Source organism: Clarias gariepinus, chromosome 8, assembly GCF_024256425.1.
Source record: "Clarias gariepinus isolate MV-2021 ecotype Netherlands chromosome 8, CGAR_prim_01v2, whole genome shotgun sequence".
Lineage (NCBI taxonomy): Eukaryota > Metazoa > Chordata > Actinopteri > Siluriformes > Clariidae > Clarias > Clarias gariepinus.
Window position 1 is genome coordinate 21,313,469 of NC_071107.1, and position 26,041 is coordinate 21,339,509.

The 26,041-nt window shown below is 38.3% G+C and overlaps 2 protein-coding genes across 4 annotated transcripts in view; one reads left to right on the forward strand and one right to left on the reverse strand.

Annotated features, from left to right (window-relative positions):
* Positions 1 to 1,860: 1,860 nt before the first annotated feature.
* On the forward strand, positions 1,861 to 21,623 carry pdzd7a (PDZ domain containing 7a). Its single transcript, XM_053502038.1, has 15 exons — positions 1,861 to 2,026; positions 2,175 to 2,312; positions 2,631 to 2,805; positions 3,551 to 3,727; positions 3,855 to 4,002; positions 8,433 to 8,493; positions 9,132 to 9,608; positions 10,468 to 10,656; positions 11,317 to 11,492; positions 11,850 to 11,941; positions 12,095 to 12,186; positions 12,381 to 12,452; positions 13,699 to 14,277; positions 15,884 to 15,984; positions 21,064 to 21,623. The coding sequence occupies exons 1-15, from the start codon at positions 1,861 to 1,863 to the stop codon at positions 21,211 to 21,213; spliced, it is 2,793 nt and encodes a 930-aa protein (XP_053358013.1). The 3' UTR covers positions 21,214 to 21,623.
* Positions 21,624 to 23,199: 1,576 nt separating this feature from the next.
* Positions 23,200 to 26,041, reverse strand: part of lzts2a (leucine zipper, putative tumor suppressor 2a) — a 53,439-nt gene continuing 50,597 nt past the window's right edge. For all 3 annotated transcript variants that reach the window (XM_053502814.1, XM_053502813.1, XM_053502812.1), the window contains one exon: positions 23,200 to 25,137. In XM_053502814.1, the coding sequence (XP_053358789.1) occupies positions 24,376 to 25,137 (762 nt within the window). In that variant the 3' untranslated portion in view covers positions 23,200 to 24,375. The remainder of the gene's footprint in view (positions 25,138 to 26,041) is intronic.

Genomic DNA, 26,041 nt, shown 5'->3' on the forward strand with positions numbered 1-26,041 from the left:
AGGAGTATTTTAATGCTTAGAGTACAGTTTAATGCTTTCCTTATGATGCACAGCTGTAGGCAGCTGTGAACGACAAAGTCATACTACGAGTACTGACATATACGCTTACAAATACCTTTACAACTATATTCAACTATATAATAGATCACACATGTCCCATAACATGTTACTAATCTTAGGCTAATATTTCGTGACATAAAACCAACCTCATCATCTATTATATGAGAGAGAGAGAGAGAGAGAGAGAGAGAGAATAAGAATCTCTTCTGCTGAAGGTCAGACACATAGGGACTCCTTCCTTTGCGTTGCATTGACGTGATCTAGCCGGTAGGCGGAGGTGTAACTCCACAGGAAAAGGTCTTTTCATCCCAACATTGTTCAGTCTTAACAGGCCAAAGTATTAAAACTGCAGCTTAGAGTAATATCTGTCGTGTCTATACATCTGTCTATTGGATACAATACTGATTATGGTATAATTAAATTGCCTACACATTATGTATGCTAGTGTAACACTCTAATGCCATGAGGAACGATTGTTATTCTCTAGATCAAATGATTTTACAGTGGTGACTTTAAGCTGAGGTAATCCAATCAGCCTGGCTGAGAGGCGGGGAAGATCACCACTACACTCACTCCGACTCAGGTGAGCTCATTCAGCACAGAATGGAGACAGGTAATACTGACAGTGCTCATTTGCTTGTAACTTTTATAGCTTGTATGTTTAGATTATAGATAGATACGTTTAATTCAAATGACTGGAGACATTCACATATCGACTATTTATAATTATAAAAGTAGCAGTTATATAACCATTTTCAACTCTGGCTTTATTGGTGTGTCTGGGTCAAACCTTGTTTTTAATAATTCTGGGATCCAAATAGTGTTGAACTATAACTTGACTTGTTTTTCTTCTTTTTTTTTAACTGTAGAACCTGGCCTTGATGATCTTTTGAACTAAGCTAAAAATTAATCCTTATTTTAACCAGCCCAGCTCATCGCCACATGGCAAGTCCAAGCATTGTAGTGGCGTTCAGTCCAGTGGAAGAGTTCGCATTGTTTTGATTTTAAAATGGCAGCAGATAATTTGCCTCTTTTTGGCAACTTGGTGTATGAGCGCTGTCCACGGTGCTGGATATAAACACCCCACGGGATGGATGCTGCTTAGTCTGTCACAGCTTTTCACCTTACTGTAGGACTTAGCTGCTTAGTCTTCAACAAAAAATTCGTTACAATACTAAGCAGTTATGCCTTTGTTTAAGGTACATATTTATTAAACTGGGGGAGAGTGTAGGCAGTGTAACCATTTCCTTTCTGGAATGTATTACCTGCTCATATCACCTTACGTCCCTTGGGAAATCATCGACATTGCAAGCTGCTTCTCGCGGATCACCCGTCCTTCGTCATCTTGGTTTATGAGTAGGTAAAGGTCAGGCAGAAATAGATAAGTAACTATTGTCATGTGTACAAACTGTAAAGGGTTACTTCAGCTCTTGCATACCCAGTGGATGCTCTTATTCTGGACAAAAAGATCAAATGAAGTGGTTACAAAAAATATTCTAATAATCTCAAGACTTACGAACATATATTTAATATGTTTTCCTGGAAGTCTACTTAGATCCACTGTTATTAATTGCTTTTCATCTTGGACATATTTTGGAACCTTGCAGTTCAGGGAAATAGTTCTTGGAATATAGTGCGGGACCCATTACGGTCTTGTTTGCTGGTGCCATTTCAACATATCTTATGGAATCTGCTCTCTGCGTCTGACACTGAAATATTAGTCCTTCAGTCTAGTTGCTCCCTTTTCTTGTTGAGCCCCAATCTCTGAATGAGGCTTAAAGGACGGATCTTGATCTCACCATGGCGATGAGAGACATGACAAATGGAGCCAATCCTAACACCCATCCAGGAGGACCAGGAACCTCCACTTTGCCGCGTTACTTGCACAAGAAGCAACAGCGTCAGAGAGGAATGCGATCTGCCTCCCCAATGGGTAGAGTCATCCTCATCAATGCACCTGTGGATGGTGAGCACATGTATAATCATCAGGGCTGATGTTCAGTTCAATTAAAAAAAAAGTAAATACTTCCTATAAGGTTTGAAATGAACATTTGAAATTATGTGAATTTTCATTTTACAAAGTGTGTGTGGTGTGTGGTGCTGTCTGGCTGCAGGTGGGGATGATAGTGAAGACATCCACACAATCACTGTAGACAAGAGTGAAGATGGTAGGCTGGGTTTCAGCGTGCGCGGTGGCTCAGAGCATGGCCTGGGCATTTTTGTTAGCAAAGTGGAAGACAATAGCTCTGCAGGTAATCATACATACTGTACACTGTATTAAAACATATATTGTATTACAAACTACACTGTTTTATTCTGTTTTTACCACATTAATAATGGTAAATTATATTATATTATATCTCCATACATTATATTAAGACTATCTTATTGATAGTCTTACTTTTGTTACAATATTCAACATAACTGCATTTTCTCTTTAGTACAACCGTACAGGTCATTGTGCACTTATTTACTTATAACAAAAATAGTTTTCTCTTGAGATTCTTGGGTCAATCTTTAATGTAAAATTGTGGATTTCATACCTGAAATGCTTTTAACTTGTGCTGCAGAATTTGCAGGGTTGTCTGTTGGGGACAAGCTGGTGGAGGTGAATGGGATTAGCCTGGAAAGCATTACCATGAGCAGTGCTGTAAAAGTTCTTACAGGGAACAATCGCCTGCGTATGGTGGTTAGACGGGTAGGGAAGGTGCCTGGAATTCGTTACTCTAAAGAAAAGACGACGTGGTAAGGAAAGAATTTTCATCTTACATTCAAACATATGATTGTTTGTACAATTCTGGAGAAATAATCAAATGTTTGATGTAATTTAATATGTGATAAATCATATTTCCATATTTTAAAGCAAGCTACTATATACATTTTCTATTTGAAAAAAAAAAAAATTATGTGCATAATTATTTGTAGCAATTTTACAGTCTGAGACTTTTTTATAAAAGTGATTTTGACCAATCATATACTTTGATGCAAATACAAATTATTAAGTTCTGTGTCAGTGAGTATGTGTCTTACTGGACATATACACATATTAAAAGGTCATTTTCAGTCTGCCTGGAAACTCCTGTTAATTATGAATTACTAATTAATTAATCCAAATTAATTACATAAAGAAGACTCATTAAAGCTCTTCTAGCCCTGTCACCATCCTCTGTCTTTCATGCCCAGCAGTGTGGAAACCCACTGACTCTTGGCCTTTGCTCATTGTCTTTCCTGCCAGCTACTCTTTCACCATACAATGGAGACAGGGCTTACTACCATTCCATTAAGTAATATTAATGTTGTACTAGCATGTGTTCATGGTTAGGATTGAATGGTTTTGTATATGTTCATCATTTTAAAAATCTTGTTATGTAACTTAGTGTAACATTATGTCACAGCCTGCATTTACTAGAAGTGGGTTTTGAATGTGTTGTGCAAATGCAGGTAATTATGTGTACAGGGATGTGCTTTGTAAAAATGTAATTGTGTGTAGGGTGGATCTAATCCACCGGAGGATGGTGGTGGAAGAAAATGGTCGCACGCCCTCCGAAGTCAGCGCGGATGGAGCTTTACGCCGGATAGTGCACCTTTACACCACCTCAGATGATTACTGCCTGGGCTTTAACATACGTGGTGGTAAAGAGTTTGGCCTGGGCATCTATGTCTCAAAGTATGCCCGAAGAAGAAGCTGTATCTTTGTGGTTTATATTTAATTGGATTATTAAATATGTTCATGCTTTGTAGTCCCTGTCTTAGCCAGATGTTTTAGAGCCTGATTTTTTTTTTTTTTTGTTAAGACTGGACCCTGGTGGCTTGGCAGAGCAACATGGTATTAAAATGGGAGACCAGATTTTGGCAGCAAATGGAGTGAGTTTTGAAGATATCACTCACAGCAATGCTGTGGAAGTCCTGAAGAGCCACACCCATGTCATGCTCACTATTAAGGTAAGAGCTCTCCTCTTAGGGTTGAGCTTGATTAATTGGCAGAATTATAAATGAATTTAACATTTTCAAAATTAACCTGCACTGGCTTTATCTTGGTTGAATTTAATGCAGAACATAACATTACAATATATTATGGCAATACATTATGTACTTTATGAATAATTTACACTGGATAGATTTACATTGGATAGTGACATTGTTTATGGAATATGTCAATGAATATTGTATTTAAAGTCACTTCTCTGTTGGAAACTCACTCGTGTATTCTAACACATGACATAGACAGATTGCTAATATTAAAAAGGCTGATAGATTAAGAGAGTGTAATCAGAGATCAATATGTTTTTACTGAATGGCAACTCTATTGGTGCATTCTTATCAAAATGCTGAAGAGTCCAACTTTGTTTTGGAACATTAACCCCAGGCTTAAATATACAGACTCAAAACATCATGCAGAGACATTATAGTTTATATAGTATACTGCAGTTTAATTTATTTGTTATTGGCACAACTAATAATTTGTGGGTGGCATAGTGGTTAGCACTGTGGTCTTGCACCTTCATGGTTGAGGTTTTGATTTCTACCTTATGTTTGTGTCGATGGACTTTGCATCTTCTCCCTGTGCTTGGTGGGTTTCCCCCGGGTACTTTGGTTTCCTCGCACAGTCAAAAGACATGCAGAGTAGACTAATCGGCAAAGTGTACTCTATCTTGTGCCTGGCATCTCCTGACCCTGTATGGTATAAGTGATATAGAATGTGAAATAATGAATACTTTGTGACTCCTGGAGAGAATAACAGCTTTAAGTCACTTTCTATAATATTATAAATATAGACCCTGTCATGACCATAATTGTGATATTTGTTATCTGATCGAAATATTTGTATGAGTCAAAAATCTAAAGAGTATATTACCTTTATTACAAGACACTGTAAAGAAACAGAGGTCTCATTAAACCGAGGTTTTATTAATGAGCAAGTACTGACAGCTTGGTGTGCAAATTAACCTAAAGGCTCTACAGTTCCTCTCACACAACATTCGTTTTGTTTTTTGTACCGGCTAATAATTAATTGGTGTTATTTCCTATAATATAAACAAACTCATTTAAATGACTATGACCCTAACCAGGCATTTAGTAAGGACTACCGCACTTTCATGTTAATGAATGCGGTTTTTCTTAAAAACATTCTTAAAAAAAGAACAAGGTTGTGACACCAAAAATTGGTTCTGCTTTGTTACAGCATTTCTTTGCATGTACCTGATACTTTCGTCCAGTACTTCATATATTTGAGAGAAATAAAACAATTTTAGTGCATATTTTATCCATGTCAGTATGGGTTCTCTCAAGGTCTATGTACTTGCACTTGTTATGATTTTATTGTTTTTTGCGCATTGCGCACCATGCCAGCTTGGGGTTGGTCCCATCTCACACCCAGTATGTCCAGGAGAGGCTTCTGGTCACTGCAGTTACTGAAGATGAATGAAGTACATGTGAACTATAGTTATGTCATTTTAAACATCTTTCTCTCATTGCTTGTTTGGGAACTTTGGATCATTGCATATACTATTGAATAAAATACATTTCGCTTGTTTGTATAAAGGTGCCAATAATTCTAATGGTATCCTATGTATGCCTGTGGGTAATTTCTAATGGCATAGATAGACTCATATTTATTTTAGGATTTTGTGCTGAAGCACACAAACTTTTGTACTATGAGTTAAACACAGTTTCTTATTGATCCCATCAATGAGCCTGAATAGTAAAGGAGACAGCTGGCATTTAGTCGTCACATTTCTGCTTGCTCACTTTACTCAAGAGAGTCTCAGGTTCCGCCTGTGAAAAAGTGCCAGGGTATGTGCATTATTCACCAGGCCAAAGGGATCAGATTATAATCAGCAGAAAATGTCTTTTTTATGGCCTTTCCTTGACCTAGCTCAATTTGTTGCGGGTTGATAAATCAAGCTGACAGTGTAAGCATGCTAGGTTTGCTATTCCTGGTCATTCCTTCTGTTGATATCAGCACACTCCTGTGACACTAATCCAAACAGCGGCAGCCGATCAGTAAAAAGCAGCATGTTGTCCTAAAACAAAGTTGAATGACGAATTATAAAATCAACACATGTTAGAAAAGGCCTACAGTTACACTATCCTAGTTTTAATGAGCATCATCGAAGCTCCCTTACTATAACGTCAGATTTGCTGATGGTAGATCTAACATTATTTACTTCAACAGTTATATAAATGTTACACTAATTAGCAGGTGATTAGTGAAACCAGTAGAAAATAAAATTAATTAGTTTTGTTTTGTGAATTGAGATTAATAATATAGGAAACCTTCAATTAATTAGTCTGATTGAATTCACTTTACATAAGTAATTAAAGATGAGTTTTTTTCATGGTTATTTCATATGTTAAAGCTTAATACCAACCTTACCCAGTGTATAAATAAACTTACTGCTGGCATTGGGAAGGCAGATTTTCTTTCAAAAGCTTGAAACATTTTTTATTTCATCCTGCCAGGTATCACTCTCAGTATCTGAGAGGAGGATAAGTGATTTTTTTTGCTAATATTTGACCATAAGGGTATTTTTTTTTCCTGAAATGGCACATAGCCTATCTGCCATGCTTCACTTTGCTCCAATAATTGTGACCATCATGTTACCCCTTCTATTGACTGCCTGCACATGGGCGATAGGTTGAGCACAGTGTTATTGGACTCAGTTGATTTTCACATAGATCTCATCATGGTATGACTATTTTTCAAGTTTTATTTTGTTCAAGGAAAATGTGTGCTAAAAACTGCTATGTTAGAATCATATTGCCTAGTGAAAGGTGAAATATTAGAGAGAAAAACTGTTAGCAACAATCAGAGGTGGGTAGAGAAGCCAAAAAACGTACTCAAGTAAGAGTAGCTGTACTTCAAAATAATATTACTCAAGTAAGAGTAAAAAAGTATTCGGTGAAAAGTCTACTTAAGTACCGAGTAACTGTTTCAATCGTAATGGCCGATTATTATTTTTAGAAATTATAATAATTATATATTATATTTTTGATATTCCAAAGTTTCTGTTTCTTTTGGCAGATAGAGAAGACACGACAGTATGAAGCTATTCTTTTGCAAGCGAAACATGCTTTGTATATGATGCCAGGGATGCTGGCTGGATTTTTTCCCACACTGCTGTCTGACAACATGTGGTTATTGTTATTGCGGCTAATTGGATTGATTATTGTTGCACCATCGGATTGGTGAAAAAGTCATGCGGTAGATCTACCGGCGGCATGTGTAGTAGTGATGGGAAGTTTATATCACTTTAGTGACTTGGTTCTTTGAATCTTGTTCATCAAAATGAACAAATCTAGAACAAATCAGTCATTTAGTTAATTTCATTCTTTTGATTAGAAATAAAATTAAATCTTACATTTTCAATAAATAGACCCTCAACACATCTACTTTCACAAATTTTGGCTTTAGTTTCAGTAATGAAAATATTTTAATGCAGCTAAGGACATATTATTATAAACAGCTCACCTCCCATATCTTCTAGTCTGAGTTGTTTGTTCTTTCGAATCTAGTGCACTGCATAGCGCCTAGGGGAGTCACGTGACGAAAGAACAAACAACTAGGACTTGAGGACTCATTGAAAACCGTTAAATTCTGTTTCCTGTGTACTGCACTGCATAGCGTCTATGGGAGTCACGTGACAAAAGAACGAACAACTCGGACTAGAAAATTCGTTGAGAACCATTCAATTATTTTCTTGTACATAACCTATGGAGGTTTTGCGATTATTCGCGCATGCAATTGCGAGTTTGATTCCCAGGTGATGCTGTAAGATGTAACCTCTGATGTAACCTCTCGCAGCCGGAGTCCTAGAGAGAACTGATTGGCCTCTCTCAGAGGGGAGGGATGAGAGGTTCTTAGTGCTCCCACATTAATCACGGCTCTACAGTCAATCAGGGGCGTCTTTGAGCTCACGTGAAAAACACGTGATAGTCTTCGGCCCTCCCGACTTAGTGGTAGTAGTAGCCTTAATGTGGGAGCCCACTAGTGACGGGGAGGAATTGGACCCCGCAAAAAAGAATGTATCGTTCATGAATGACCTATCATTAATGTGTGGAATAAATGGTAGAAAAGTAACGAGTCGAGCATAGCTGAATGTGGCAGAGTAAGCGTAGTGTTTCCTCTTTGCAAATCAATTTACAAATCAAAGTAAAAAGTATAATGCCGTAAAACTACTCATAGAAGTGATTTTTTTTCACAAAGTTATTTAAGAAAATGTAACTCGTTACTCTACCCACCCCTGGCAGTAATATCAGTGTCATGAGGTAAAAATATCTGAACAATACAATGTGATCTGATATTCTGTTCATGGCTCCACTTTGGAAACTGCTGTTTACTGATGTTTGGCTTTTTTTTTTGGCTTGTAAAGGAGGCAGGGAGGTATCCTGCATATAAGGAGATGGTGGCAGAATACAGCTGGCTCAATAAATGTACGTAAACTGTTTAACTTGTTAACTGTTTAACACTACTTAGCATTTTGCTATTAGCATTTTGCCTTCTTACGTCCTTTTTTCTCTTTTAAGGTCACAAACAGTCGTGTAAGCATTTCACTGCATATCATACCGTGTATGCTTGTGTATGTGACAAATAAAAATGAACTTATCAAAACTGGTATTAAATTACATAGCTTCAAACTGAGACTACAAGAGCGAATTCCTACCCCTCTGGTCTTTCACTGAACTTGTCCCTGTTGTTTTTTTGTTTTTTTTAATTTATCACGTCCAAAATATTTTTATGCCTACATTCAGCTATTTATTTATGTGCCTATGTATTTTGACTTGGGTAGAGGGAAGTTTGATTATGTAAGAATCTATTTAAACAATGAGTGGTATGTGAACGTTGGACATGTGCAGAATTTTTCCTGTTTTAATTTGTGTTGGCCCAAAACAGCAAATTTATTTTATAATCTACTGGATAAGCACTTACTGCCAACAGTCAGGTGAATTATACAGTTCTCAAAAATATATGCAAATCTATTATTTAGTTTTTAAGGCATTTTAAAGGCTAGATATTTGGGTGTTTTCTCCATATTCAGAATTCAGATTCAATTGTATCTCTTTTGTCCCAGTGGCTAATGGGGGACAACCAGCCTCCTCTCAGGGTTCAGACTCCTACTCGTCCACCTCCTCTCTGTCCTCTGGGACACCGGTCAGTTCCCTCAGTGGCCTCTCTCAGGTCATGTTCCCCCCTGCATTTGGCTCGGAGATGGTGGATGTGTGCATCTCTACTGAGGATAGCTCATCTCGCAGGCCCAGCTCCGATCGCACCGAGACAGCCATCCAGACTGACCCGCTGGATCCTGACACATCATCCCAACCACCAAGGGTCCTCCCTACGGACACTAGCCGGGTGGTTGGTGAGACTGTTCTTTTGAAGGATACAATGATCAGGAGTAGCAGTTTTGATAAGAGTCGTGAAGCACGACAAAGAACACTTTCTGCAGGAGACAAGGAAATTTTGGACTCTCCAAAAACGGCAGTGCTAATGGCTCTCAGTAAACCTCGCAAACCCATCCGACGATCCCAGAGTCATATCACTGTCTCAGGTACAGCTGTGTGCTGAGTGCATGCTAGCTTTTGCCTGACCTCTGAAACCTGCTTGTAATACATGTTTACGTGGTCAGCCCAGCCATGTTTCCATGTCTTTTAAATTCCTTAGAAATATGATTGACCTTTTTTAAGTGACATATGACTTTAAAATGCTGCAAGCCGTATGTGTAACCTGGCAGATTGGGCTTCCACACAGAATCTTTTATTTGCACTATGCATAAACTAAGAAACATTTAGTAAACAATGATTTGATGGGCATCAAATTAATAGTGAATGCAATAGTAGAAGTTTTTTATTTTTTTTTTTATTACATAATTAAAAATATGACTCATACCCTCCAGTTGTCACTGATTGAAAGGCAAGATAGCTGAAGCAGGCAGGTTTTTGACATTTTTATTACTTTAGTCCGTGATAAATTTGCATTTTGAAAATTATGGAGATCATTACCTATCAAAACTCAGCTGCAATAACCCAAAAGATGATATGCATTTTCCTCGAAAGACCAAAAAAATAAAAAATAAATAATAATAATTATAATTATATATATATAAATATATATTAAACTGTTTCAATGCACAGTGCTGTTTTATATATATATATATATATATATATACATAATAGAATTTGCTTTACATAATGTTATACAGAGTGGGAAAGATTTGTAGTCGGGGGTTGCAAATCCGATATTATTAGAAGTAAATTTTAATTACATCAGAACCGAACAGTATTTATATCAATGCTTTCTATTTGCATAGCTTAGCTAAAGCCTTGTGTTGTTATTATCTCATCCTTTCAGTTGTTACATTTACTGCATGCTTAGCCAGGTCTTAAGTTGAGAATTTTGATATTGAACAGAGGACAAGCAGAAGAAGAAACAGCAGCAGGCAGTGAAGGCTGAGCCCTCTGGAACCACCCTGCAGCGCTCCAAAACCTTTGTCAGTCTGCTGTTCAAAAGTGGTCGACGAAGAGACAGATCGGCCTCTAGAGACAGGAAAGATATGGGGACAGGACAGAGGCATCGAGCACGTTCCAAATCACCAGCAGGTAACAATTCTTTTAGAAAGGCCCAATGAGTATGTACGCATATGCAAAAGGAACAGCCAATGCACAGATCATACAGACAGAAGCACACACGGTTGCATTTACAGTAAAAGGCCAGCAGGCAGCATAAAGCAAGTGTTCAGAGGCTGGCTCAGGGAGATTCACTTTGCTGTTAATTATGCAGTAATTCCCATCCAGTGGCTTTTAGTCTTCCTGCAGTAGGTCAGCATAACTAATGATGAATTATGTGTGTGCCAGAATTGATAATAATTGCGATTATACAGCAAAACCTGCTCATAACATTGCTTAGTTTTTATAAGCTTAGAAAAGTATCAGAAAAGGGGATAGTATATGGTAATTATTTAAGCATTAATGTCTTAAACATCCAGACATATCTTTCTGGTTGGTGTCACAGTGTTATACCTATGTATTATTACCATAGTGTTATACCTTTGTATTATCATAAGAATACCTATGTATTATTTTTAATCTATTTTACTATATGTATAGCATTAATATTACCCTATTGTAAAAAGTCATATTTTGGCTTCTTTCTTGACTATGTATAATATGCCAACTATCATGAGCATTACATATAAAGTAATGTATGCATAATCAAGACACTCTGAACTTTATTGCTGCTTTTTTGTGATTTACATAAAGGTAAAGAGCGCAGACGATCCATAATTAATCTCCTGAGTTCTCCACGGGAGACGCGTGCAGGAATGTGGGAGCCCGAGGCCATGCCCAGTCCTGAGACCATGGCAATGGTGGAGAGCATGGCGTGCAAACTGCTGAGTGAGGATGAGGTGGCTGCTGTAATGAGACACTGCAACCGGGTGAGCATTGGATTATGTATTTATCCTAAGTACAGTATGTCTGCTAAACACTGCAGCGTGGAGTATAAAATGCGCATGGTTACAGATATGTCAGTAACGTTTTGTTCACTTTGTATTTGAGATATGTTTTATCTGCTTACTGTGCTTACAGACAAACAGATTAACTACGTATTGAACTATGATTAAAATGGTTTGAATTAGATGATACGGCAGAGACAACACATAAGTCATGCTATGTCATGGAGAGAGCATTCAAAACATGAGAGCATGTACTCAGTTGTATTTCGCTGTCCATAATCACTCGAGTTATGTTAATAAATAAGTTAAGTAGGCCCCTTCTTAGTCTTTGTGCTGTAGTTTTTGGCAGAACGGGTGGTGGAAGACTTGGTACGCCCCCTGCTGGCTATCCTCGACAGACCTGAAAAGTTGCTGCTGCTGAGGGAAATCAGGTCAGGATGAAATTGAAACAAATGCTTACCAATTTCAGTTTACTAACTTCAATTAGAGACATGACATATAAAAAAAGTTCACGGTATCTGGTCAGTGTGTGTTTTTTTACAGCGCAGTTTGTTTTTTCATCTTTAAAATGTTCATGTGTTTAGAATGATCATCCCCCCGACAGACTTGGGTCGGTTTGACAGCATGGTAATGCCATTCGAACTAGAGGCCTATGACATTTTAAAGAGCCGCTCTGGTAAGACAGTAGAATATTGAACGTTGCAAATGATATGCTTTAGTTGCAAGACCTTTTATATATTTCTAGGTAAGATATATTTATGGCCTGAAATAGTATACTATTTGCTTTAACCATTTACTCCACATCATTTTACTATCTCTACCTGGGCTGTATGTATGTAGAATATATGTATGTGTGCTGTGTGTCCTCAGTGCGCTCCCCGGTTCTACGTTCTCCCCGGCATGGTGGAACTCCACGTCGCCATCTGATAACACCCATTCCAGGTAATTCTTCCAAAGCTGGATGCTATGGCGATCCCTTTCTCCATGATTATAAAATCTAATCAAATGTCCTATTACAGTCATTAACCCTCCTTAACAATCCCGCCTCCACACGCAAACAATTCTGCTTTATCTAAAGCGTTTTATGCCTTACATTCTGTCAATATGGGCTCTATGGAGGAAATCGTGTGGTATACATATTCCATTCATGAAGATAACATTCATAGGACACTTATCTTGAGAAACACTTCTCTGACTGTGTAGAATGGTCAGTTAGACCCAGCCATCTCATGTGCCTCTCCTGACCTCTGGGTCACTGAGCAGAGCAAGGTTAGGACCTGCTGCCGTTGTGCATAGTGGCAGTCAGTTAATGCCTGTACTCTAGGTCTGTGAATCGTGAATGGGAATCGGTTGTGAAATCCAAGTCAGGCGCCTTGCATTGTTTAACCTTTTAAAGACTGCCTACACAAGTCTGGAGCTTATTGCTAGTCTTTTTATTTAATGCACATGGCCACAGTAGAGTAATTCAAACTCTTAAGACAAGGCTTGTGAGTTCTGATCGAGGCAGTCACTACAGTATTTACAAGATCGTGACACATCAACATCTGTACGTGAATGCTATTAATCTCATTTTGCAAAGTACTAGATAAATGAAAGATATATATATAATAATATATATATATATATATATATATATATATATATATTATATGGATTACCAAATACATTTTCCCTTCTATTTAAATACCTCTCAGGGAAGCCTAAGAACTGTAATCTGATTGCTGTATATTGCATAATGTGCAAATGAGCTCATAACACTAGTTAATCCTCCTAGAAAATAGTTTTTTTTTCTCTAGCTGTTGTAAAGGAGGGTTAACGATTTATAAAATCATAGATTTTCATGTTTTTTTCTCTCTTTAAAGCCTCCAACATAAGCAATCATGCAGCATGTATGTTGTAACCTCATGATCTGGGAAGAGCTTTGGGTGTTGAATGTTGATTTGAGAGACGGATGTACAGTATTTTAACTTGTCTAACTAGTGTGTCAGACTTATCAAAGAGTAATATGATTTTCCTCTGTTTTACATTTGTATCGGAAGCTTTACACCTGCACTTTTATCTGACTTATAAAAGATTTGTATGTTGCATGTGGTTATGTGTGCTTTTGTCTATCCTTGTGTATGATCATATATTTGTAATCATATCAGTTAATGCACTCCTAAGTGTGGTTCTATCTCTTTTATCTTAGACTACAGAGGAGGATTCCAGCTGCAGGCTGCGCAGGACTTAGAGCGAAATCGACAGCTGATGCAGGAGCTGGAGAGGCTAAAGCTGGCCAGCCTCCCGACTGGAAAACTTCCTCCTCCCAGAGCCTTCACACCTCTGTTGGACATACCTGTCGACAGCTACATTTCTGGCTCCATTCGGCAGCGCTCCTTAAGCCCACCTCGCTCCCAACAGCTGCGGGATGAGTCCCATCACAGCGCAGAGCGACAAGGTCATTCTCCTAAAAGACAAGAACATGATTTGCCCCAAATGGCAAGCTACGATGGTACCAGTCCAGAGAGGGGAAGATCGCCATATAGGAATGGCCATGGCAAAAGTACAAGGGCTAGATCTGGCAATGAAAAAGAGGTTAAGTACACAGTAATGAGTGCACACAGGAGGAGCAGAACGCCACTGACGCAAGTATTTGGGCCAGACATGCTGATGGAAAGGGAGCAAGCAAATGGACATGCTGCTTCCAGAGAGAACAGCCAAGACCACCTGTCAGTGCAGGAGTATGAGCTGACAACTGTCTTCATCTCTAAGAGCAAACAGTCTCTGGGTGAGTGTGGACAGGTTACAATGTTTTGGTCAATTACACCTTTTTCTTAAGAACTTAAAGTCAAAACCAGAGCTCAGAAACACTAAACACTGGGTGTAGAAATATTATAAGAAAGCAGTTTATTGTTTTGCATCTTATTATGCTAGGCGACACAGTGGCTTAGTGGTTAGCATTATCACCTTGCACCTCCTGGATCTGAGTTTGATTCCCGCCTCCGGTTTGTCTGCATGGAGTTTGCATGTTCTCACAGTGCTTGGTGGGGTCCTCCTGGTACCCCCGGTTAACTCCCACAGTCCAAAGACATGCAGATTAGGTTAATTGCCATTCCCAAATTGCCCGTAGTGTGTGAGGGTGTTTATACGTGTGCCCTACAATGGATTGGCACCGTGTCTAAGTCTTCTGGGATAGGCTCCAAGATTCCCGAGACCCTGTAAAGTCGTATAAAGCAGTATAGATGATAAGTGAGAGAGTGAAAGAGTGAGCCTATTTCACCTGAACATAAATATTCCTACAAGAAAAATGTCATGTTAATAATTTGATTAGTGTCTTTACCAGTAGGGGTCAGTGAGCAACCTTGTGCATTCACAGAATAGCGGCAGACCAAAAAAAAGGTGTAGATTGATTAACATGCAAGCTTAGGGAATATTTAAGGTTCATGATATAAATTTGTGACTGTCTGACAGAAAAGAGATAATGATAGATAATAGATACATTTTGTATATATACATCTGTTCCATAATGCCTGGTACAGAGCAGCACTAAAAGTAGAAGACAGATCTCGCCATGCTGTTGTGGAGAGTAAAAAAAAAGTATTCAAATTTTAGTTAAACGTTGAAGTATACATTTTAAAATGCTTAAATAGAGTATTGAAAAGTTTGCTTGCATGGACTTTAGAAAGTCATAGCAGCTGACCATGGCCGGGGTAGCTCAGTGGTCGAAGTGTTGAATTACTGAAGGTCTCAGGGTCAAAACCCAGCACCACCAAGCTACAGTACTACTATTGAGCCCAAACATAGCCATTAACCCTCAACTGCTCAGAAGTAAAATGAGATAAAAATGTAGGTCGCTCTGGATAAGGGCATCTGCTAAATGCCGTAAATGAAGATGTCAGTTTTTGCCTGATTCAGTGTAGTTTCATTTTTCTATATTGTTGATGCAAATACATTTACTATTGAAATATAGCTTACAGTCATTGACCAGAGAGATGAAGAGATTTTTGACATTTTTTAAGTTTATTTAAGACACATAAAGTTAAGAGCAACTTTTTTTCCCTTCGAAATGTTATTGCATACAAGTATACCATTGCAATACCACACAAGCAAAGTAAAAATATCCCCCAAATAATACTGATGTATAGCTGAAGATACATCAGTATTATTTGATATATATCAGTATATATCAGTATTATAAGATTTGCCCAAGATCAGTGTTTTTTGCTTAATAAATAGAAATTAATGATGCAAACCCCCCTTTTAAATACAGAAACAATAGCTCTACATAGGAAGTTCTACACAACAGTTATTGGAAGGTTAGGACAATTTATGAATAACAGTAATTTAGTTTGGAAATTAAATCATATCATTTAGTGATTTCTCTCATCTGACAGGTATCAGTATCTCAGGGGGGATTGAGTCTAAGGTTCAGCCAGTGGTGAAGATTGAGAAGATATTTCCTGGAGGAGCTGCCTCCACCAGTGACGTGCTGAAGGTACGGTGCCCACTTGATTTGCTCCTCACTTCTCAGTTTCTGGTGAAGAGTACAGCAGATACGACATGAACTGAAGGCACTAATGACACCATTACCCTGAATCAAATTACACTATACCGTGCCTGCTTCACGTATCGTATCACGTTTCCCATGTTTTGCTAAGACTTTCACTAAAACCTGTGGAAAAAAATCTATATTAAGATTCTTTAGAAATTTATGTGTAGAATTGTATTAGCTGTTCCATATGATTGACAGCTTGTTTAGCTTCTGGTGCAGTTAGTTTGTTCTTTATAAATTTTCTTTAAATTAATCATTTGGTCTTTTTTCTATCAAGATGTAATCTGTTCTGCTTATGTGTGTTGCTGACTTAAAATTAATATTTTACAGAAATACTAAAAATAACAAATTGCCATTTTTATCGGTATACATACCTAGATTGCATGTTTCTGAAGATTTTCCTTTGGAAAATATCCAAATTATTTACCTCTGGAAGGTATCATTTGATGGCTTAACGTACATTAATCTAATAAATGTACTACCTTCTGGCATGTCCTCTAACCGTTCTCCATAAACATATCCTTGACTGTCTCTTAGACACAAATCCTTGGATAGCACCAAGCAAACCATTCCAGCCCTGTCAATAGCTTCACAATACAGTATATAGAAAGAACCTCTTTAACTAATATATGTCTGGCATTGAATTTCATGACTGATAGAGTAGTGGCTATATGTTATGTATGATAATGTAGGTATACAATATGTTATCATAAAGAGTAAGATGCACACAAATATTTGCATATACACTGCCTGGCTATTAAAAAAAACAAGATTCAGTCACTCTTAACTTTGATTACAGCCCAAAATGTGGTGGCCAGTTCAGGTGTCGAAATGATTCCTCATACTCCCAGACTTACTCTTTTACAAGTCCTGAAATATGCCATCAAAGGAAAAATGCGCTGATGTTATAACCTGGTCATTCAGTGCATTCAAGCAATCCGTTGACCTAGACCTGACCAACTGAAGCAATCCCAGATCATAACACGATGCCTCCAGAGGCTTGTACAGTGGGGATTATGCATGATGGGTGCCTCACTTCATGTGCTTTACTTCTAAACCTGATGGGATTCCTTTATTGCAGTTGCACATGGTAAAGTGAAATTAAGTAAGACCCTCAGTCTTGCATACAAATAAAATAAATAGTATTATAAATACTGAACGATGTGGTCAGACAGTAGTATACAATAAAAATATAAAAAACAGCTACAATATTTCACTTTAAGATATTGCACGGACGCTGAATTGCAGTTTGCCTATGATTTAATGCACCTAAAGCATCTGGCGGAAGGATAGCAGGTCAAACAGATGATGTCCAGTACTGTATATATCTGCTGTGGCAGCTAGAGCAGAAATAAGCGCTGAACTGAACATCACAAAGGCCAGGGTTTAGGGTCACTAGAGGTTACGGGAAGATACCTGTCACTGGAAACTCCATCAAAGCAACCTTCAATGCTAGGTCAAACCTTTGGAAATCCCTAGTGTACAGGCGTGTGTGTGTGTATGTGTGTGTATGTGCGCTAGGTGGCCTCTGCCTTGATGGAGGCCTATCAGGTGTCAGCACTTCCTAGCTCTGCTGAGAGTGGCTCATGTTGCAGTCACTCTAGAGATCCTGCGTCAAACTTTAGCCCCCCAATTTCCATAGATTCCTTTCACCTCCTGCATGTGATAAGGCCTGTATGAATGCACTAAAATAATCTATGAGTTTGTGTTTTGACACATATCAATGGCCACCATATCACTTGCTGGTGATATAGTATGGCTACCCTATTGCAACTGCTATCATGTGTCTGTTCTGCAATTCCACTCCTCTGTCAGTGCAGAGGAAGTGCAAGTAATGGCTTGGTAATGTTAAAACACATCCTGATGTGCTTTTGTTCAACTGATAACTGCCTTATCAATGCAGCGAGCAGTGCCTACACACAGCTAGCTTCTGCCACACCTTTAGAGTGTGCAAGCCAAAACTTGTCACATCAGTTAAGAATGCAGACGGCGAAGAGAGACCACATTCATGTCCACATGAAGAAGCAATCATTTAAAAGAGTACAGCTGAAACCTCGACAAATTTATCTTTTTGATTTAACACCACCAGGTCCAGAAGTATTTGAACAGTTGTAGTTATAGTGTATATACAGTATGTTTTTTACACAGTCTTTCCATTTTCACAGGCTCAAAAGAAACTGGACAAACCTATATTGATAATTATTAGGATTTTCTTTTCTCACACTACGCTACTATAATATTTTTATCAGCAGTAACATCAATCAATAAACACTAGTGATCAAGTGGTAGTCGTACATGTCCAGGCCATAACACTACCTCCATTTTTGGTTGTTTAATGACGATGATGTGGTAGCCTTTTGGAACATGAGCCCTTCCTTTTATTTTTTTCTTTCCCAAATACTTCTGGTAAAAGTTAATCTTGCATCAGGACTTTTTTTTTTTAAGTCAAATCTGGCGTTCTGTTCTTATCTGTTATCAGTGGTTTGAATCTTGAGATAAACTCTCTGTATTTACATACATGTAGGTATCTCTTGGGTTGATCGTAGACGTTGACAATGATGCTCCTACTTTCTCTAGTGGTTTTGACTTGTCATGAAAGCGTTTTTTCTTCACCAAGGAAAGAATTTCGCAATCATACACTTTAGATGAACTTTGTAGCCTTCAAGGCCGTTTGGTGTTGCTGCGCTCTCCAGTGCACTCTTTCGTTTTAAGAAGAAACTCCTGATCTCTGTGATTTGTTTCGTTTGTTTTTTAGCCTAATGATGGCTTCCTTGATTTGCATTGACACTTCTTTGGACTGCACGTTGAGAGTTCCCATGAACACCTGCCAAATGCTATTTTAACAATATTGGAATTAACTCCAGAGATTTTATTCTGTAAATTTGTCATGACATGATGAGTTAACTGAAATCAAGGGCCGTCCAATTATTATCCAACCCGTGGAAATGTATAGACTGTGTAAAAAATGTTAGATTTTGCTTTTTTTAAGACAGTGTGCCTTTTTTTGTTAAAGACCTTGAATTAAAGCTAAACATTTACACTTCAGTCTCATTTTGTGGACCTGACTGTATATTTAGAAAAGATATTTAAATATGCTGATTAATGCATCACATTGCATGTAAACTGAGCAAACTGGATAAATGCTGCAAACTGAATGTGTGTGTGTGTGTTTTAATTGGACACATGATAGACATTGCTAGAAGCTGTTGTTCTGTAAGGGAACTGCCTCCTTTCACTTAGCTGTCTCTGAAGCTCTTTTTCAGCTTTTTCTTACCCCTGAGCAAGACCTCATTATTTTACACGGGCTGAACTCAAAGGTTCAGGAAAAGCCCAGGGTGATGTTACTATTTAGAGAAACCATTTAGATACAGTATGTGCTTTAGGAAGCAGTATGGCGTTATCACTGAATGTAATGACCATTAGGTGAACCTACAGAAGTGGTTCTTCTGTAAAAACTTCCGTAATCAGGTTGCAGTAACATATAATACAGTATTTCTCTGCGAGAGGGAATTAAATCAATGAGTTTCTTATTTCTTAAATAAATATTATGTGAATTATAGGAAATTAAAATAATAGGATAACTGTAATCACATTATACTTTATATAATGTGTGTGTGTGTGTGTGTGTGTGTATGTATATATATGAGGATGTGTGTGTGTGTATATATATGTGTGTGTGAGGATGTGTGTATGGATATATGTGTGTGTGTGTGAGGGTGTGTGTGTGTGTGTGTGTGCTCTTATTTAAAATTATTCCATAAATGCAGGCTGCCATAAATAAAGCTGTAGGATAAACTAATCTGTATTTATAAAGAAGGTAAGACAGATTATGGCTTTTAGGCTTTAGATTATGTTTTTTTATTTTCTGTTCTTAGTTATGTTAATGCACCTTTTCTGAAAACTGCATCATGGCTAAACTCAAACTGTTATAGAGGCAAAGATAGAAGATAGGGTGGTAGAGGTGTCATTTTTTTATAGTATGGAAAAGTAACAATACAGTAACAACTACAGTAACTAATCAAATTATTTAAATTCATATAACTACATTATTTTAAGCATTTTGTAGGTAGTCGTATTTCATGTGGTTGTCGGATGCAGGTTGTCATTGCTCTGGCCTGTGGGAGGAAAAGTGGAGGGAAAACACTCTTGATCATAGGGAAGGGTGAAGAGATATTTCCTAGCAGATGTATCCTGGAATATGGGAATGACGGGTGAAAGGGCTTTTAGAGGTCTCAGTTTCGTGTGTATGCCGTCATGAGAGAGGGAGAGAGTGAGAGAGAGAGGGAGAGAGAGAGAGAGAGAGACTGTAGTGGCCTTGAGTTCGGGGTGATCCATCGCTCCACAGTACTGGTATAAAGCAGTATGTCATGTGGGAGAGGTCAAGTCAGATTTATAGCTGTGCAGGACGTCTTGTATATATGTGTACAGGATGAGCGGGGCGAACAGAAACTGATTAAACAGTGTCCTAGAGTGCGAGACGGATTAGGTTGGCTTATAGTTTCAATGTATGCCATGAGGCATTCAGATTCAACAATGGAGACCACATATTGAGATAAAACAGAAAGCTTAGGGCATTAAGAAGACATGCAACAGGACAGACCCCTTTTATGTGCTGTATATACTGTAACGGCGCTGTGTTTGGAAGACTAAATCTTCTGTTTGTTGTCTTATCAAACCCCTGGTGAGCTGTGTTGTTGCGCAACGCATAGCTTGCCACGTCTGTGTTTTGTCTTCTTTCGGTTACTGTGGATGCAGGTAAACACACAGGGGTAATAGACAGGGGTGATTTACTGGCTTGGTTGAGCTCACTGCCAGGCACTGAAGGAAGCGAACAGAGGAAATAAGTAGGGGTTTGTCTTTCCTGTCATTCCCCCTGCATCCATGTTCAATTGATGTAAAGCTGTCACCAGGCTGACAGAAATATGTAGGGACTAATGTGTAGTCAGGGTGGGAGATATGAATGGGTGTGGAAGGAGTGAGTAAATCCTCCAAACATAACCCTTTTCTCTTCTCTGTGTGTAGGCCGGATTTGAGCTCGCGTCAATTGATGGAGAATCACTCCAGGGAGTCACACACCAGCATGCAGTGGACGCCATAAGGAAGGCTTTCAGCAACAAGGCCAAAGAACCCATGGAGTTTGTTGTCAAAATCCCCAAGAACCTGAAAGACTGATTTAAATGATTGAGAGCAAAATCTGTTGTACCGTAAGGGCGGACTAATCCAGAGTTTATACTGTACAGGCTCTGAACAGAAAACAGAAAACCTGACAGAAGGTATGATCACAAGGAAAGCGCTACGGAAAAGCAATGCTGTGACTCTACAGTGTGAAACTGAACCAGCATGCCCAAGGGGTGACGTTTGAAAGAGAGTTTCTTCAGAAAGTGTCTAGTCAAAGACTAGTTTTTTTTTTTGTCCTGTATCACTTTTTGCACAATCAATTTATAATCTTTGAACTTTCGGATCGAAGTGTTTATATCTGGAGACATTCTTTGACATAGCTTTATTATCAATGCTAAAACATGTTTATTTAATATCATATTATTTGTTCCCTTCCTCAACCGTGACATTTGCTAGTGCAAGAAGTGTTTTTAGCATTAATCAACTTTATAATACTTTCTCAGAAAAATAGGAAGTTAAAAAAAAAAAAAACATTACACACAAAATTTAATCTGGGATTTATACTGAATTTATTTTGCCATTTTAATTTTGCTTCATCTTTTTTCGGCCCTTGAGGCAGTGCTTTGAGAACATAGCAAATGGCCCCCATACACACTTAAGAAAAGATTGATTTTGCTCTGTTTTTAATGAGATTACATTACACTACATCTTTACAGTGTGCCTTAAATGTGTATGTTACTAGTGCACTAGAGCGTCTGAAATCCTCAGGGTTCAGAACAGGTACCAAATGTTATTAGGTCATGGTGTGGTTCAGAGAGGGCAGATTAGTTGTCAAGTGATTTTCTTACAAAAGTGTAATATTGTGTATTAAATACTAATATTAACTTAAAGTTCAAAATTTGTTTAGCAGTGTATCTTAGCTGTTTTACAATTTGTTTATAATGCTTTCTTAGAATTAAAATATGTACATAATAATAAAAGCAATAATTGCAGCACGACCCACTTGGACTGGTAAGTGACTGATTTTTAATCGAAAAACATTGTATTGCTTTTTTTTTTTTTTACAAGAAATGTACAGCATGATAATATACAAGCATACTACAAACATAAAATGACAAAGACACACAACATACATGGATAAAAAAAAAAAAAAAAAAAAAAGACGTTATGTTACCTTGCTTTGGTCTATTCCCAGTGGCTATACCCTAGACAGAGATATTATGAAAAAGAAATTAATACGACAGTCAAAATATTTACAGGTGTGTTTCAGTCATGGGTATAAAAAAACAGAAAAACAGAATTCACTGGGAATAAACATGTATAAACTGGGAATAAATGCTGATTGTAAAAAAAAAAAAAAAAACAGACCATATACAGAAACATGTAAAAAAAAAAAAGCAAAAAGTCTGTTCAGAGAGGAAAAATGCTACTGCCATCCTATTGATCAGAGGACATATGATGCTGTGCTGCTCTGGTTAAACACATCTCTGAGGAAGTGACGGGGTAGAACTAGATTTATCTGACAACAAACACATTAATGTAGTTAATGGAAGATTTTATGGCAATTATTTGTTTAGAAACAAAAATTCCCAGAAATTTTGATTAATACTGCTATTTGAACGGCTTTAAATACTTTGGAACTGAGATTATATTATTCATGTGCACCACATTATAACTGTGGTGCACATGAATCAAGACATCTACATTGGACTGATGGAGAATCACTTGCAGTAAGCAGTGAGGATAAGTTTAAAACCAGTAAGAATAATTTGCGTATTTAATAATACATATGAGGGTGGAAACTGACATGAAGGATTGTTGCAAGCATTTGTAAAAGTGAATATGTCAAAATTTCCTAACATCAAAACCATGACAGAGTGGAATTTTCCCATCAGTCAGTGAAATCTACATAGCAAACCTGCCTTAAAAGTGCCTAACAAAATACTCCTGGCAAATGACTCCACTGGATTTCTTCCTTAAGAGTGTGAGATAGAAAACTGTTACCACAAAATAAGCTAAGCCACTATATATATATATATATATATAATATGCATATAAAAATATATAAAATATACTCCATTCCTACATATTTAAAGCGTTTGTTCTGTAATAATGAAAAATAGTGTATATTGTGTATATTTTCTCCTATGTGTCTATTTTCTTTGTTAGAATTTCAGAAGCTGGAAGCAAATCTAAACTAAGGTCTATGAATACATCGTCTTGTCTACGCTACTAATGAGAGCAATGGCTCTGCCCACTGCGGGCGGAGCCATTAGATCCAAGTTGTGTGTGATCTGAGTAATCTCCTCAAAGATCGCTATAAATCATATCTTCAGACAACCTGATGACAAATATTATTAAATCATGCACACATGCTATTCACACTCTCTCGTGTGCATCACAATGTGGTGCATTGTGCAATCTAGAAAAAAAGAAAAGATGAAATATCAAATATCATCATCATAAAAAATAGTAATTCTAGATAAAGTGATTAGTATTAGTGATTAGTCACCCAGTGAACTCTGAGGACAGATGTTATTCTTTGCGTTTGTGTTGCACCCTGACATGACAACAGGCACTATACAAAATATGGGTTTTGTGTGTGCATGTCTGTTACTTAAAGGTAAGAACAATCCCAAGACTGAAGACAACAAAAGCAGACGGAATGATGTGGCAATGCACTTTAACAATGTAGAATTCGAGCGTGCTGCATTAGAGTTACATTAATATTAATGCTGATAGTAAGAGGTGGAGGAAAATCCATTAGTGCAGGTGCTCCTCTTGCATTATTGCCTTTACTGCATCTCAACACAGCACAGGATATCAGTCCATTACGTAACAGGAGCTGCATATTTAAATTGAAATCAGGCAAAGCACACTCTGCTTTCTGCAAAAGGAGACTCAAGAAACTTTTCTTTCTGCATGTAAATGTGTTCCCCAGATGTATATATCTGCGTAGAAAAGACAAGGCAACTGCAATTCTCACACAACACGACATGGATGTTTAAAAAATACTGCAGCCTAGGCTGTATATCCACCCTGGCTAGATTCTGAGGAGGTGCTCTGGTGATCAGTGCACTGTAAAGGACACAGTGGATGTCAGGCAGTGTTTGAAAACAATTTGAACTGTCTGTGACTAGGTCATTTCCTCTAAACAGATTTGAGGACACAGTGGAGGACACGGAGCATTTCGATTGAGAACAAACTGAACACGGGTTAGATCTCGGTGGCAGCAATTTCCTCAAATCGGAGGTCATGGCGCATGTCAAACTCCTCCATGTCCCTGTTTTCTAGCTCTAGACTCAGCTCTCTCATCACGCGCTCCAGCTCCCGGTTGCGGCGGTACATCTGGATGTAGTTTTGTTGTAGCTGTTTCTGGTAGCGGATCACCTTGTCTTTCTCCTCCTGCCAGACACGGCGCTCCTCATCAAAGGCGTCCAGCTGCTCCTGTCCATGCCTTCTCTCCAACACCAGCTCGGTGCGCAGTTGCTCCATCTGCAAGTGCAGACCAGGCAGAGTATCTGTATTCTGCTGCTGCACCCTGGTGACATCACTTTCGTACGATGGCAGCGGCTCCAATACCTCCCGGAAAGCGGGGCTGTGGACCTGATTCAGGCCACCCCCAACGCGGCTCTGAGGCAGAGGAAGGCTCATGCACTGGCCCTTGCTGTTGGGCAACGCCAACACATCTCTGAGTCGGGTGGACTCCATTTCAAGCCGGCCCAGTTTCTCACGTAGGAGCTCAGCCTCGCTCTTGCGCCGCTGCAGCTCATTCTCACATACTTCCAGTTCGAGTGTGCGAGTTCTTGCTGCTGCCTGGGCCTCGTGTGAGCGTGTCTGGCTGGCCTGCAGCTCAGAGCGAGCTTCTCGCAGCTGGGCCTTCAGGGCCACAATCTCGGCTGCCTTCTGGCCCAGGTCAGCCTGAACATCCTTCAGCTGCTGCTTCAGCAGAGAGATCTCTCCAGACTTTTGACACACCTGCAGTACAGAAACATGGTGGAAATTGTTTAATCCTAGATTCTTGAGTGTCACTAAAAGAGCTTTAATAAAGAACATTAAATAATATCCCGATAATTGGCTGTTTATAATTGTGATAATGGGACAAATTTCTTCTGCAGATACATCTATATAAATAATAGAAAGGTTTTGTCTGTACATTGGTCAGTAAACTCTCTTTCAATAATATCTTTACGTTTCATACATTAGAGGATCCGAAACCCGTTTCAGATAAAACTGTCTGTCTGTATGTATATCCAACCTATTTTGCTACAGCATGATGCAAAACTGGCTCAACAGAATTTAATTCTGAGAAACTTATTAGAAACTTGGCCAGTTCTTCTGTATTTGCCTGAAGTTAAATCTGTAAAGGGGAGTTATGACCAGTTTTGTGCCAGATTACCTGACAGCCTTTTTTTGGGACAAATACAGCGCATTTGCCCTCAAAGTAGGCATGGCGATACACGTCACTCAACAGAGCCATTCAACATGATAGTTTACTGTAAATACGGAGTATGGGAAAGACACAGAAGTGACCGTAATGCCTAAGTCCTCATGGGAAAACAAACAAACATGAGACACAGTGTGGCATCAAAAGTGAATCTTTAAAGATGAATGGACAGGTCATTGTATGTTTATTCCTCCTGTGGAAATTTTAAAAATAAGATAATGCCACTATGGGATAAAACACAGGGTAGAGCAAACATCTGAAGTGAGCGTGTGTAAAATAACCAAACTGAGCCACTCAAGTACAGTAGCAAGTAGCCATCATCAAAATTGTAAGTAAAAGTGATGTTATGAACAGTCATGATTTAATAATCTACTTTAAACAGGGAGTGTATTTAACTAACGACAAAAAAAGGACAACTTAGCGACACCAAGGCAT